The sequence below is a fragment of the Mus caroli genome, chromosome X, assembly GCF_900094665.2.
Source record: "Mus caroli chromosome X, CAROLI_EIJ_v1.1, whole genome shotgun sequence".
In the NCBI taxonomy this organism is placed as follows: Eukaryota; Metazoa; Chordata; class Mammalia; order Rodentia; family Muridae; genus Mus; species Mus caroli.
The window spans coordinates 105,071,760-105,085,080 of NC_034589.1; the positions used below are offsets into that span (position 1 = coordinate 105,071,760).

General features: G+C 31.9%; 1 protein-coding gene across 5 annotated transcripts in view; it reads right to left on the bottom strand.

The window, feature by feature from the left end:
* Hdx (highly divergent homeobox) overlaps positions 1-13,321 on the bottom strand; it is a 121,273-nt gene that overhangs the window by 93,064 nt on the left and 14,888 nt on the right. For 4 of the 5 annotated variants that reach the window (XM_029472958.1, XM_029472957.1, XM_029472959.1 and 1 more), the window contains exon 2: positions 3,903-4,049. The exons of the other annotated variant lie outside the window; for it this stretch is intronic. In XM_029472958.1, the coding sequence (XP_029328818.1) occupies positions 3,903-4,049 (147 nt within the window). The remainder of the gene's footprint in view (positions 1-3,902; positions 4,050-13,321) is intronic. 5 annotated transcript variants of the gene reach the window in all.

Genomic DNA, 13,321 nt, shown 5'->3' on the forward strand with positions numbered 1-13,321 from the left:
GGCTACATGCTCAAGGCAATTTTTTAAATCTTGGAAATTGGCTTTTGTTTATCTGTTGGTTTACAAACTTGTAAATTTCCTTTATAAAAGGTGTCTAGCACATGCTAGCCTATTTAGCCAAGGATAATATTGAAATTAAGATTCCCCCTGGCTTTATCTTTTTACAGGGGTTTACCACATCACCCAACTTATGTGGTGATGAAGAGAGAACCCAGGGCTCATTACATGCTAGACAAGACTCAGCTGAACTATATTTCTAGCCCAATTATTAAAAGAATCAATATATTAATTGCACTTATGCATCTGAGATACTTTAAAATTACATACTAGAGTACTATTATTATTTATTAGTTTAGATGTATGATTTATATTTCTTTTAAGACAGAGTATCATATAACCAGACTGTTCATGAGTTTATTATAAGGCACAGGATGAGCACAAATTTCTAAATAAACTGTTTCCATCTTCCATATGTTAAGGTCACAAGTGTATATAACTATGCCTTGCTACTTCGAACTGGTGATTTAAAATTAAAACTATCAGTACAGACAGTAAAAATGTTTCACAGATGATTGAAATAAAATACTTGGGGTAAATTTTGTGGGAGCATTATAATCTTAGAAGAAAAACAATTCACCTAATATTAGCAGTAACGTTCGTATTTCAGTTCTGAAGAATTCTCATTGTACACTTAATGCTTAGGTTTTTTGAGACAGGCTCGTCTACCAGCCAGGATGGCCTCGACATGTTATGTACCCACAGGCAGCCTTGATTTCCTGAGTCTTCCCTGCCCTTTTCTCCCAAGTGCTAGGATTACAGGTGTGCTTCCATGCGAACCTGATTTTAGAGTGCTTACTTAAAAAACAACAACAAAAAAAACTAGGTCTCAATGGTATTTAAAGAATTATAGGCAACTGATTAAACCTGGAAGCAGCAGAGGTAGTCTTCCCTAGGGAAGAACTGGACATTGATTGTCCAGGGCTAGAGTTCTAGAAACATACATACAAGTAAAACTATACAGACCGAACAGGTTATTGTCAGGAATATATATCCATATACATAATTGTATGCATGCAATAACAAGTGCAAAAAGGAGCCATGAATTTGAAGGAGAATGGGGAGGCATATATGGGAGGACATGGAGGAAGGACAAAGAAGAAAGAACTGTGACTGTATTACTGTATATTAACATTTAATCAATCATCTTACTAATATAATCAACTTCACAGTTATCTGGTTTATAAACACTTAGAATATTCAAACAACCTTAAAGATTTATTTATTTTTGTGGAGGCTATTTTCTGCAGATTTCATATTTTGTAAAACATTGGGATTTATTTTAATGCTTTTGTATGGCAATATCTGTTTTCTTATATTTTCGGTTGTGAACCTAGCCTTTAACGGCTGAGCCATCTCTCCAGCCTGATATCAGTTTTCTTAAATCTTCAAAGTTAATACATTTTTGTACAGCTTCGTTTTTGACACAGGGTTGGACTATGTGGACAGGGTGGTCTTGAATTTGTAGGGACTCTCCTACCTCTGCCTCCCCTATGCTGTGTGTGCACCACCACACCCAGATCAACAGTGCATTGAATAAGCCATAAGGTGTTTTAAAAAAATTACAACACTCTTGATGCAGAAGGGGGAACATAAAAACAACGTAATGAAATTCATTAAGTATAATTGACATATGCTAATAAACTCTTAATAAGAAATCACTAAACAATGAAAAAAACTAAGGGTACAATTATTTTCCAAGTTTCCTATCAAAGAAAACAACAAAAATATGCACTTAAGAAATACTTCTTCCTAAAATGTTGTAAATAAAGAAAATTCATTGAGGGCTACAAAAATTAAACCTTACCCAAAGCTGCTCAGATATAAGATCTAAAACTTAGCAATGCTTATCAGATATAAATGTACACTCCTTGTAAATGCCTCATTCATCAAAAGGAAAATGAAAAACATGTCAGACAAACTAGGATAATGAGAATCAAAGATGATGATCTAGCAAGCCGAGTCTTTATAGGAAAAAAGAAAGGATAATGTTTGAATTGCCAATATTTGGAGGTCATAAAATTCTCTTGCAGTTCTGTCTTTTACATTTACTACCTCTAAATTTCTTTTTTCAGTACAGAGATATTTAATATCATCAGCATTTTATAACCATTACCACTACTTAATGTCAGAACATTTTTTCTTCAGTTTTGAGGGGTTAGCACACAAAAGAATGGGTCTCATTACAGTCTTTTCATACTTCCCTGTTCTAAACCACTTCACCTTTTTCTATACTCAATGTTCTCTTGTCCATTTACTTCATAGTGATTCTTTTTACTTGGAGGTTTTAGTCAGCCTTTTAAGTTCACTTTATATACAGAGTAAATAATATAATACTTAAAATTCTTCAGAAAAAAACCCAGTAACATAATAAAAATGATAAAGATCTCTCTCAAGTGGGATGCATAAACACCAAAATACGGGGGAGATTGTAGATTTTAAAACGTACAACCTGCTATGCTGAGCCTTTGTCTGAGTGGAAAAAGAAGGAATATTATGTTGGGATGTAGAGTTGAAATACTGAGTTTGTGTACGACTGATAATTTCCTGGAATGAAGAAAATTGATTGCTTTACACAAGTCCTTATATCTATACAATATTATAGTTACAATACTACATTCTAAGAATTGAAACCTATTACTATCATTGCTTTAGATTTTCACTCCATGAGCCATAAAAATATATTTCCATATTCAAATATAATAGTACTAGTTATAAGGGGAAGAATTTAATAATAAACTTGAAATATAAAAGATGGTCCACATGTCAGCTGCCTGGGAAGATGATTTACTTCAAAGTAATGATGAGACAAAGGGGGGAAGTCCAAGGAAATAGCAGTTGGAAAAGAGTTTATTTGTATACAGTACAATCTCCTCAACTTGAAATATTTTATTATTTTTAATTTAAATGGTGCAGTTATAGCTACCAAAAGGAGATATTTCTAGTTTTTATAGAAACGTGAATCTGATAGTTGATCTTAGACAATACTTATCCTATAATTCATGGCATAATCTCCTATTTGAAAGTGAATAAATTCTTAAGTTCTTAAGAAATAATTTTGAAACCTCTCTATCTAAAGATCTTCTCTAGTGCCTTTGAAGGTACAATTGTACAGCAAAATAAACTTGAAAAACATATATCCGTCTCTTCTCAAAATTAGTCTAGCAAATGTCATGGACAGGAAAGTTGTTAATCTTTGAATCAGTAGGGTTTCACACCAAAAGGATTTGTAGAATGTTTAAATAAACATGAAAAGACTGATGCATCCAATAAAATCAGTCACTAGTTCTGCTAGACTTATCACTTGCCTCCTCTCTATTATCTCATTGCTGTTCAGGAATGTGGAGTAGCTTTGATTTTATTTACACAGAATAAGAATGGTTGCAATAATTTCTTCCTTTGGGATTCCCTACATCATACTTGCTAACCATTAAATATATACATTTTACTTAGAAAGAAAATATATCTGTAAAACCAATTGTACTTTCCTGAAAAGAGAAACTCTCAAATCTTAAATGTGTGAGGAAAAGTTCTAAATATAACAACAAAAAAGATAGGTAATTGTAATTGCTTCAGAAAATCTCTGTTTCACTAATCATGTTATTGATATTTATTAATTCAAAGATTTATGTTCATACTGCAAGGGTCTTAGTGTTTTCAAGGTATTTATAAAAATAAAGATACTAGGTGGGTTTTTCTTTTTATCAAAATAGTATTTTTACATCAGGGAAATGAAGCTGTGTATAAAGTTAGGACTTCATACCCTGAATAGTTTTTTCTTATAGTAAGCAAATATCATTTGTAATAAAAAGCTATAAATTCAAGTGCAAGACCTCAATACTTACCCTGACTACACTGAAGTCCAGCTTAGTCTCCTGTGCACACTGTAATATGAGCTGAAAGCAATTTTTACTTTGATTTGTCATTCCATTTTCATAATAACGCTGTAAAATCCTTTGTTGCTCTACAGTAAATACAGAACGTAGATTCATCTAAAAATAAAAGAAGATACTCTGAAAATTGGAATAAAAATGTGGTAGGTGTAGATTTTGAACACTTGTTTTTTGATACAATTTCAGTGTTTCTAAGTGCACAATTTATGTAAATTAATTAATCCTCAGTAATGGGCAGTAATTTGTGTGCTAAAGGGAGACAGCTTCCCCCTGAAAAATATATACAAATATTTAATTTGCTTGGAAAAGCACAAATTTCAAAGACAGTAAAGTAACATAGAAAACAAAAAAGAGAAAAGAGTCAAGCTCTTATCTGGTTAGTGTCAGTACATGGGGAAAAACGGGTTTCACGGAAATAGATATTTATGGCTAGTAAAGCCAGAGATGGTGTTAGCCGTACGCAGTCAATTATCAACAGGGACACTCACTGTTCTATGTCAAGAAAAGCATCAGGCATATGTCTTAACAGTCAGAAGCTGTGCTCAGAAACAAAGGGGACTCTTTTTTTCCCCCTCATTCTGAGTTAAAAAGAATTTTTATCATATATTTAAAAACCTGTCTTTTTAATTTTTTGTTTGTTTGGATTTTGCTCTAGTACAGGCTGGCCTCCAACTCCTTATTTTCCTGCCTCTACCAAATGCTACAATTACAAGGGTTCACAAACACCCTCAGCTCAAGGAAGCATTTCATTAAGGATCAGAAACAAATAGAAGGGATTAATAACCGTGAAAGTGCCGTTGCTGTATGTAATACTATCCAAAATAATTATTTTAGTAACTATAGTAGCTAAATGGAAATTCAAACTGAGTGTAACTTACTAAAGCCATGTGGAAACTCTGTCTTTTTAAATTAAATTGACACCATCAAAAGTAGACAATGTAAATTTACTTTCCCTGATAACAGACAAGATGTTTACTAAAATGGGCTAAGAATTTTGTGTATTGTCCAAGGAAATGGCAGGTCAAACACTATTTTTCAAGGTTGAAGTATAGTAGTGCATTTTTTAAAAAGAGCATTTGTAATTTGATTAAGGGAATTTCGGATTTCTGTTAAAAATTTGGCACATAGAATTTCTTGAGGAAGTCATTCCTTAAAATCAGAAAACTGCCACAACAAAAATACCATCAGTCAAGTTAAACATTTTCCCTAGTATACAGTATATTGAAACAGTCAAGGTCATTAATATGGAAATACAAATTATTTCCCCCTGCTCTCAATACTTATAATATTAAATCCACCCAATAAAAAATTAATGAATCATAAAGTCTAACCATATTCTACAGTATGTTATTGGGTTTGATTTTTTTTTATTTTTTAAACTTTGCTCATTGCTCACACAAACCCTTCTCTAACTGTTAAGAGATATGATTAAATGAAATTAACTGTAGGAGAGGCCACAGGAGAAATGAATGTAGAGTTTCTTTCAGGAACATCCAGAAATAAAGACCTCCATTAACTTTCTGAAGGAGAGTACCCAGGGTTGCTCAGTAATGTGAATGTCAACTTGACCAAGCACTCAAGGATGATTGCAACAGTAGGTAGGGACAGTATCCATCAAATCAATTTGTACTATTATGGACTCCAACTCTCAGAGTTTACCCTAAATGGCTCAACTGCAATCAGAAGAAGATGCAGAAGATAGATGGAAGTCAAATACCTGAAATACCACATCCAATTTAGAAGCAAGGTACCCTGGAATGGATTCTGAGGGTGGCAAAGTCAAATTATGAATGTATAATTGGGAAAATCACTTTGATTCTTTCCTGTACAGCTGCATCAACAGTAAAATCCTACACTGCAGGATGCAGTTGATACCCAAGTGTGAGCATACCTCCCTAGAAATATAAGATAAACTATCTTCCTATTGGCTGGCTATAATCACTACACGTACATTATAAAGAACAGCTGGACTTCTCCACTGATAACTAATATACAAATGCAAGTGACTGAACACCAAACACATCTGTAGAAATGATAAGGACTTTTTAAGTCTTACCCTTAAATTCAGCACTAACAGCAAAAAGACACTTTGCTGAAAGGAGCTGTTTTTCTTTTAAGCTACTAAATAATTCATCTGAATAAGATGTCATTATTTTTACCCATCATAGCTATGTTTGTCTATATTAAATGAACACACAGCCAAAATTGGTAATCACTTACAAAGCAATAATCAGAAATATGTCTTTTAAAATAATCTATGTAAAAAACAAAATGGCATGCCATTGGTTCCATGGAATCAGTCATTGGATTTGCATGGAAAGAAGTTCTGAATTGAGTAACTAATTATTGAAATCACAGACCATTTAGCCTTGTCTCAAGATTCTCTAGTTTCATATTCTATGCATCTTCTAATCCACCCAACACACACCAGATCATAGGAATAAGACAGCCTGTGTGCTACTTAAGCTGATCTGCTTACTATTCAGCAAATCACCTAATTTCCTTGAGCATACTGTTCCTGGTCTGTAAAATGCTGGGCTGCACAATTTGACTTGCCTACTAATTAATCTCAGTTCCTACAACACAGAAATTTGAGTCCACTTTTCTCAAATTCTCAACAACATAGTTTGTATTGTTAATATAAATAAGCCCTTAAATTATTAATTTCAAGGATCAAATTTCTCATGTTCTTTTTAGCTTCAAGATTCAGTGTTTTAATAAGGACCCCAAGCTAATGAGAAAAGATAAATTATGCTCAGTATATCATATTCAAACCACCAAAGCAATGACTAAATATTTAGAATTTGTCACTTTAGGAATACTCAAGGCATACATCTTCTAGAAATGACTGCTTCCTTAGATATTTCTAATACCCAAGACTGTGTATTTAGGTGGAAATATTCCAAATAAATCCTGATATCATACTGCTTTTACATATTTGATGCCATATTTAACTCACACTTTAAAGTCCAATGTTTAAATAATGTTTTCACTGCTTAATTTATCTGAAAATTCATTAACAACTATTCACTCTTTGAAACCTTTATAAATGAGATGACCAAACAAATCTATCTCTAATTCAGATATAAAACATTTTTAGTATTCAACTTTTGAGTTTTAGGTCAGCCATTGGTGTTTTGTTTACAAAATGGAGTCAACACTAATAAAAGCCACATTCATCTTCAACAAATATGTCTGTATTAGCATTGTCCTCTTTACCCATTACTGTTATTCAGTTTTAAATTTCATACAGCAAAACTCATTTTTTTGAAAGTATTGTTGTAGTAAGGCAAATGTATATGGTCATAAATCTATGGTGGCAGTCAAAATAAAAAATATTTCAAGCCCTCCCAAATATTTTTTTACATTACCTCTTTGTAATCAATGCCTTCAGTAACCCCAGTTTGTGTCACCCACTAAGAATTCGAAATATATGACATCGTACTGCATGGTCTTCTGAGCTTTGCTCTTTTCATTCGGTATACTGTATGTCAGACTAATTTGTGTTTTCAATAGTTTGCTCTTTTCTTTCAGAGGTTTATTTCATTATGTGAATATACCTTCCTTAAAATATTCCTTTCCTGATGAACATCTGGGTTCTTCCAAGTTCTTGGCAATTATAAGCAAAGTGGCTAAGAAAATGTACGTGCAATTTTATGCATAAAAGTAAGTGTTCACTTCTTTTGCATAAATACCTAGGAATGGTATTGCTGAGTCATATGCTTAAGTGTCTAAGTTACATGCTTTCAAATGCAATATTCAATGAAAGGTTACATTACTTCATTTCCTCATAAGCATTTGTTACAGCCAAGGCTATTGAAAAAGTGGTTGAAAATGTGTGATTTATGCATAACTATGGTTCCATTACTTTGTATTTTTCTCATCATTCATGATGTTGAACAAGCACATACACTCTTTTGCCATCTATGTATCTTGTTTAATATTTTAAAGTTTTAAAGTACTAATTTAAAAAGTGATATCAAATAGAAAGATAGCACTTAAGGTACTACTTCTGATAAAGCATATATAATTCAGTATATATAATGAACACTGAGAACTGCTTTTGATTTAAAAAATACCTGAAGTACTTGGGAAATATTTGAACAAGATACTTATATAAACAAGATAGGTGGGATGGTTAGGGGGGATCTTGGAGGAGTTGTGGGATGGGAAACCATAATCAGAATATATTTTATCAAAAAACTATATGTTCAAATTAAAATTTTTACAGTACAACTTTGAGAGTGAGTGAGAGGCTGGGGCCTGAGAGGAGATAAAGGGAGGGAATGTGGGAGAGGTTGTCAGGACAGGGAAGGGGGAAATAATGTAATCATATTTTAGTTAACATTTCAAAATATATTCCACAGATCAGGGGTTTTAACTTTGATGACATTTATTTCCCCTTTTATTGACTCTGCTTTTTATATTAGTTTTGCTTGAGTTAGACTATTCTATACCCAATAACTTTTCATACAATTTTGGGCATTTGTTTGGAATCCTGCTGTGATTGTATCTGTGATTATACTGAATCTATAGATCAGCTCAATGAAATTCATTATCTTAGCATTATTACATTTCTTAATTCATCAATGTATTTAGTTACATGTTGATTTCTGGTTTTTCAACATACAGATCAAACACTTGTAATGTCAAAATTATACAAACATATTTTTTATTTGCCAGTAAGGTGTTATAGTAAATTTCATTCATTTTTAAATTTCTGATTGTTCTTTGCTATTTTATTGATACACTGTTGTTTGCTATGTTGAGTTTGCAGTTGAAGACTTTACACAGTTCACATATTACTTGCAGAAGACTTTTATTTTGTGCTTGGTACCTTTCTAACTTACACCATCCACACAGATAGGCTTTTCCAATATTTATGTCTTTTAGTTCTCTATCTTTACTTATTACACTGGCTGGGAACTACAGCATGGTTTTGTTTTTGTTTTTAATTTAAGTATAATTTAATTTAAGTATAATATTTCACCCTTGTGCTTAATTTCAGAAGCAAAGATTAAGTCTTTTACCATTAAGTACAATATTATTTGTAAATTTATCAATATTACGCTTATTAGATTACAAGAATGTCTTGTATTTTTCACTAAATGGAACACCATCAACAGCATCAGTAGGTGATTAATTTTTCCATGTTTTTGCATATCTATTGAGATGATAGTATTTTTTTGCTCTCTAATATTTTGACATGGTAAATTATGTTATTTGATTTTGAAACGGTAAAACTACCTCCATTCCTAGCATAAACACCAGTTGTGGTACATACATTTGATTTTATATATCACTTGAGTTGACTTATAAATATTTCTATCACCACTTTTGAGTCTCTATATTTTTGGGGATATTTCTGGTTCTCTTGTGCTATATTTAGCATTGCTACTATGCTAATAAGTAACAAAATAGATTTTCTATATATATTCTAAAAGAGATTACATATAACCGCTATATTTCATTTTAAATATTTGTTTAAAATTTCCAAATACAACTATAGAGGGTCAGCAAGATAACTCTGAGGATAAAGGTACTTGACAACAAGCCTAATGATGACTTAGATCCCCAGGATCAACACTGAAAAATATCCCTCAACTTCCACACACACACACACACACACACACACACACACACACACACACACAAACAAATGTTAAGAATAAACCATGGTTGCCATCCCTGTGAAGTGTTAAACTGCAAATCATTTTCCTATATTATCTAAATGATCGAAGTTTGAGTGAGTTTTGGCCCTCTGTGTTTTTCAGGGAATTGGTTCATTTAATCTAAATTGCTGAATTCCAAAGCGTGAATTTATTCCATTTCCTTTCAACTTGTCTAATGACTATACAGTCTGCAGTGATTTATCCTTCTCCTTCTTGGTATTGGTAATGTGTTTCTTTCCTCTTTCTTGTGAGCTTGGCAAGAAGTTTATCACTTATATTGATCTGAAAGAACTAGTTTTTCACTTCATTGATTTTTGTCAAAGTTTTTCTGTCTTCATTTACATTTATGTTTAATTTCTGCTCTAACTATTTACTGTTTGCTCTTCCCTTCACTCTGGTTTGTTTGGATTCAATTTACACTTAAAACAAATTCTTAGGGAAGATCTTATACCATTGTTTTGAGATATATTTTCACAAATATAAGCAATTACCACTGTACATTTCAATTTCTAATAAGTACTTCATTCATGGTCTACAAATTGTGGTAATAATTTAAAGTTACCCTTCAGTTTACAGTAATTTCAAAGTCCCTTTATTTATAGTGTAGTTAAAATGTTTAAGTATTATATTTCTTGCTATTGATTTCTACGTGTGAAAATGGAGAATATACTTTGAGTTACATAAAAAGGGGCAAACTTAACCATATATAGTCAGTCATTTCTCTAAATTCTGATTTCTTTCCAAGTCTGCTTGGTTTTGTTCATTTCCAAAATTCTCTGGGGAGTATTAATTTTTATGTACTCCCTCTTGCTAAATGTTCCATGTACAGTTAAAGGACTATGTATTCTACTGTTGCATGAATGTTTCTGAAAATGTCAATTGATTACATTGGCTCATGTATTGTTTGAGCTTTCTATATACTTACTGATTTTTCTATCTTTTAAATCCGTTACTGAAAGAATGAAGTCTTCAAGTATAGATAATTTTTTTTTCTTTTTTTATTTATATCAGGTTTGGCTTTATGTATTTTAAAAATCTGTTTTTCAGCACATGGACATTTGAGCATTGTTAATTATTTTGGTATACTGAACTTTTATTCAATAAGTCATTTTCTACAGGCAATCTATATTCCTTGTGTTTTTCCTTGGTTTGCATTCAACTAAGCTTGATGTTAATCTATATAATTCAGGTTTTTTTTTTTTATAGTATGTCTGTGTCTCACTATAACATTTTCTGTCGTTTTACTTCTAATCTGTTACTATAATATAAATTGGATCCTTTTTATAAAGCAGATAATTTAAGTCTTTTTAATTTGTTTGTTTTAATTTTGGGAGTTTTGGGTTTGTTTGTTTGTTGAGACAGGCTTTCTCTATGTGTAGGCCTAGTTGTCATGGAACTCACTCTATAGACTATACTGGCCTCCAACTCACAGATAAGTGGGCCTCTTTCTCCCAAGTTTAAGGCATGTGCCGCCACAACGTGGCAAGCAATCAATGTCTTTAGAGTTATTAGAACACTGGTATTAAATATACTGAGATAATTAGACTAATATATATTACTTAATTAATCATTAACTCTGACATTTTGTTCTTTGATACCTCCTTTCCCACTTGTTGATTTATTTATTTAAAAACATGGAATCATGTAATTTAATAGTTGATTAATGTATGTATGTTTTTCCTCTCATGCTGGCTTCAAAATCACATATAACAGAGGGTGACACTGAACTTCAGATCTTCTTGAATCTACCCCTCAGGTACTCAGGCTGTAGGTGTGGGCAATCATACCAAGGATTTTTCCAATTTATTTGGAATCATTTTAATAGTTCTTCACTTTATGTTTAATTCATCAGCTTTCTGGCTACAAGCCTATATCCATTTATATATAGTATAGCCTTTTCTCAAAGGTAGCATGTTGACTTCTTAAATACTTTCTTTTCTGTTTCATATATTTCTGCCTTTAAATGTTACTTTTTTTCCCAGGTAGTGGGTGTAATGTTTTCTTTCCCAAAATTTATAGATCTCTCGAATATTTCATTTACTGATTTTCAGATTCACTGTATTATGACCAGAGAATATCCTTTCTAGAAGTTTTTTGTTTGTTTTGTTTTATTGATTTTTGACAGTTTGATATCCTTAAATATTGTCCATGTTGATGAGATTTCCATGAGCACCTTAGTATTACATGTATTTTGTTATTGTTTTTATACTAATCAACTAAGTTAAGCTGAGAGTGTCACTTAAGTCTTTAAAAAGTAATTAATTTTTGACTCTATATTTGTAGCAAATACTAAGAAAAGGTATTCCTCTCTCAGAATACAAGTGTCATTGTTTCTTTTTTATGTTTTGTTTCAAATTTTAGAGTGCTATTATTTGATACAAATTGTTTAAGCATTTTATATTTTAATTAATTGATCCCTTTATTTAAAAGAATGGCCGTCTTCATCCCTAGTAATATTTTTTCCTTTTTAATTCTTTCTTGTTGGGGGCGGGGAGGTGTTTTGAGACAGGGTTTCTCTGTATAGCCCTGGCTGTCCTGGAACTCCCTCTGTAGACCAAGCTGGCTTCGAACTCAGAAATCCACCTGCCTCTGCCTCCCAGAAACTGGGTTTAAAGGTGTGCGCCACCACTGCCTGGCTCCTTTTTTAATTCACATATGATATATTGATATAATATAGCTTTCTTCTCATGGTATATTTTTGCATTCACTTATATGTGTCTGTGTCTTTGTGTTTAAAGTTACTTGTAGGCAGTTTATGCCTTTTAGATGGCCTATTTTGACAGTTTTTAATTGACATAAACATCAATATGGTTGAGTTTAAGTGTATAATATGCTTAATTGTTCCCTATTTGTCTATTTGTCCAACCCATTCTTTGTGTTTATTAATATTTTTGTATTTATTATTTATTCTTCATCTTAAGTTTTTGTATTCATTAAATGTTTTTGTGATTCTAACTTATTGGTCATCACACTTTGCTCCTTTATTTGAGTTAACTCTTTGGAGACAGTGGTATACATGTGGAACTTATTGCCTTATTAAGTTATATGATACTATTTCAGACAAAAGTATCTTGAAAATGATATCCTTTAATTTCTTCTCTCACTAGCCTTTATTTCATTGCTAAATAATGTTGTCTTATTACATTTTAAAGCTTTCAATAAATTTTCATTAAAAATTAAGGAGTGGTTTTTAATATGATTTTTTTAAATAGAAAAGATCTTTCATTTTTTCACCCACATATGTACTATTTCTAGTATTATTTTTACTATTATAAATTCCGTATTTCAATTTGCTTTCATTTTCTTCTTCTCTAAAAAGAACTTTAATAATCTTGATAGAGTACACCTGCTGCTGGAATGTTTTTGAAACATTTCTCTCTTTCATAAGTGAACTACATTTATTTTGCTTTGACATTTTTCATAAAGAATTTGGGTTGATTTTCTTTTCTTTTTTTTTTTTTCCCAAAACAGACTCTCATGTATTCCAGGATAACTTTGGACTCAGTCTGTAGCCAAGGACTCTTTTTGTCGCCAAGAACTAGATTTCATTGCACTTGTATTTATTTATTTATTTATTTATTTATTTATTTTCTTGTCTTTAGCGTTTACGAGTTTTTAAAAGTTCTCTCTCTCCCTCTCCCCCCCTCTCTCCCTCCCTCCCTCCCTCCCTCCCTCCCTCCCTCCCTCCTGCTCTCTCTC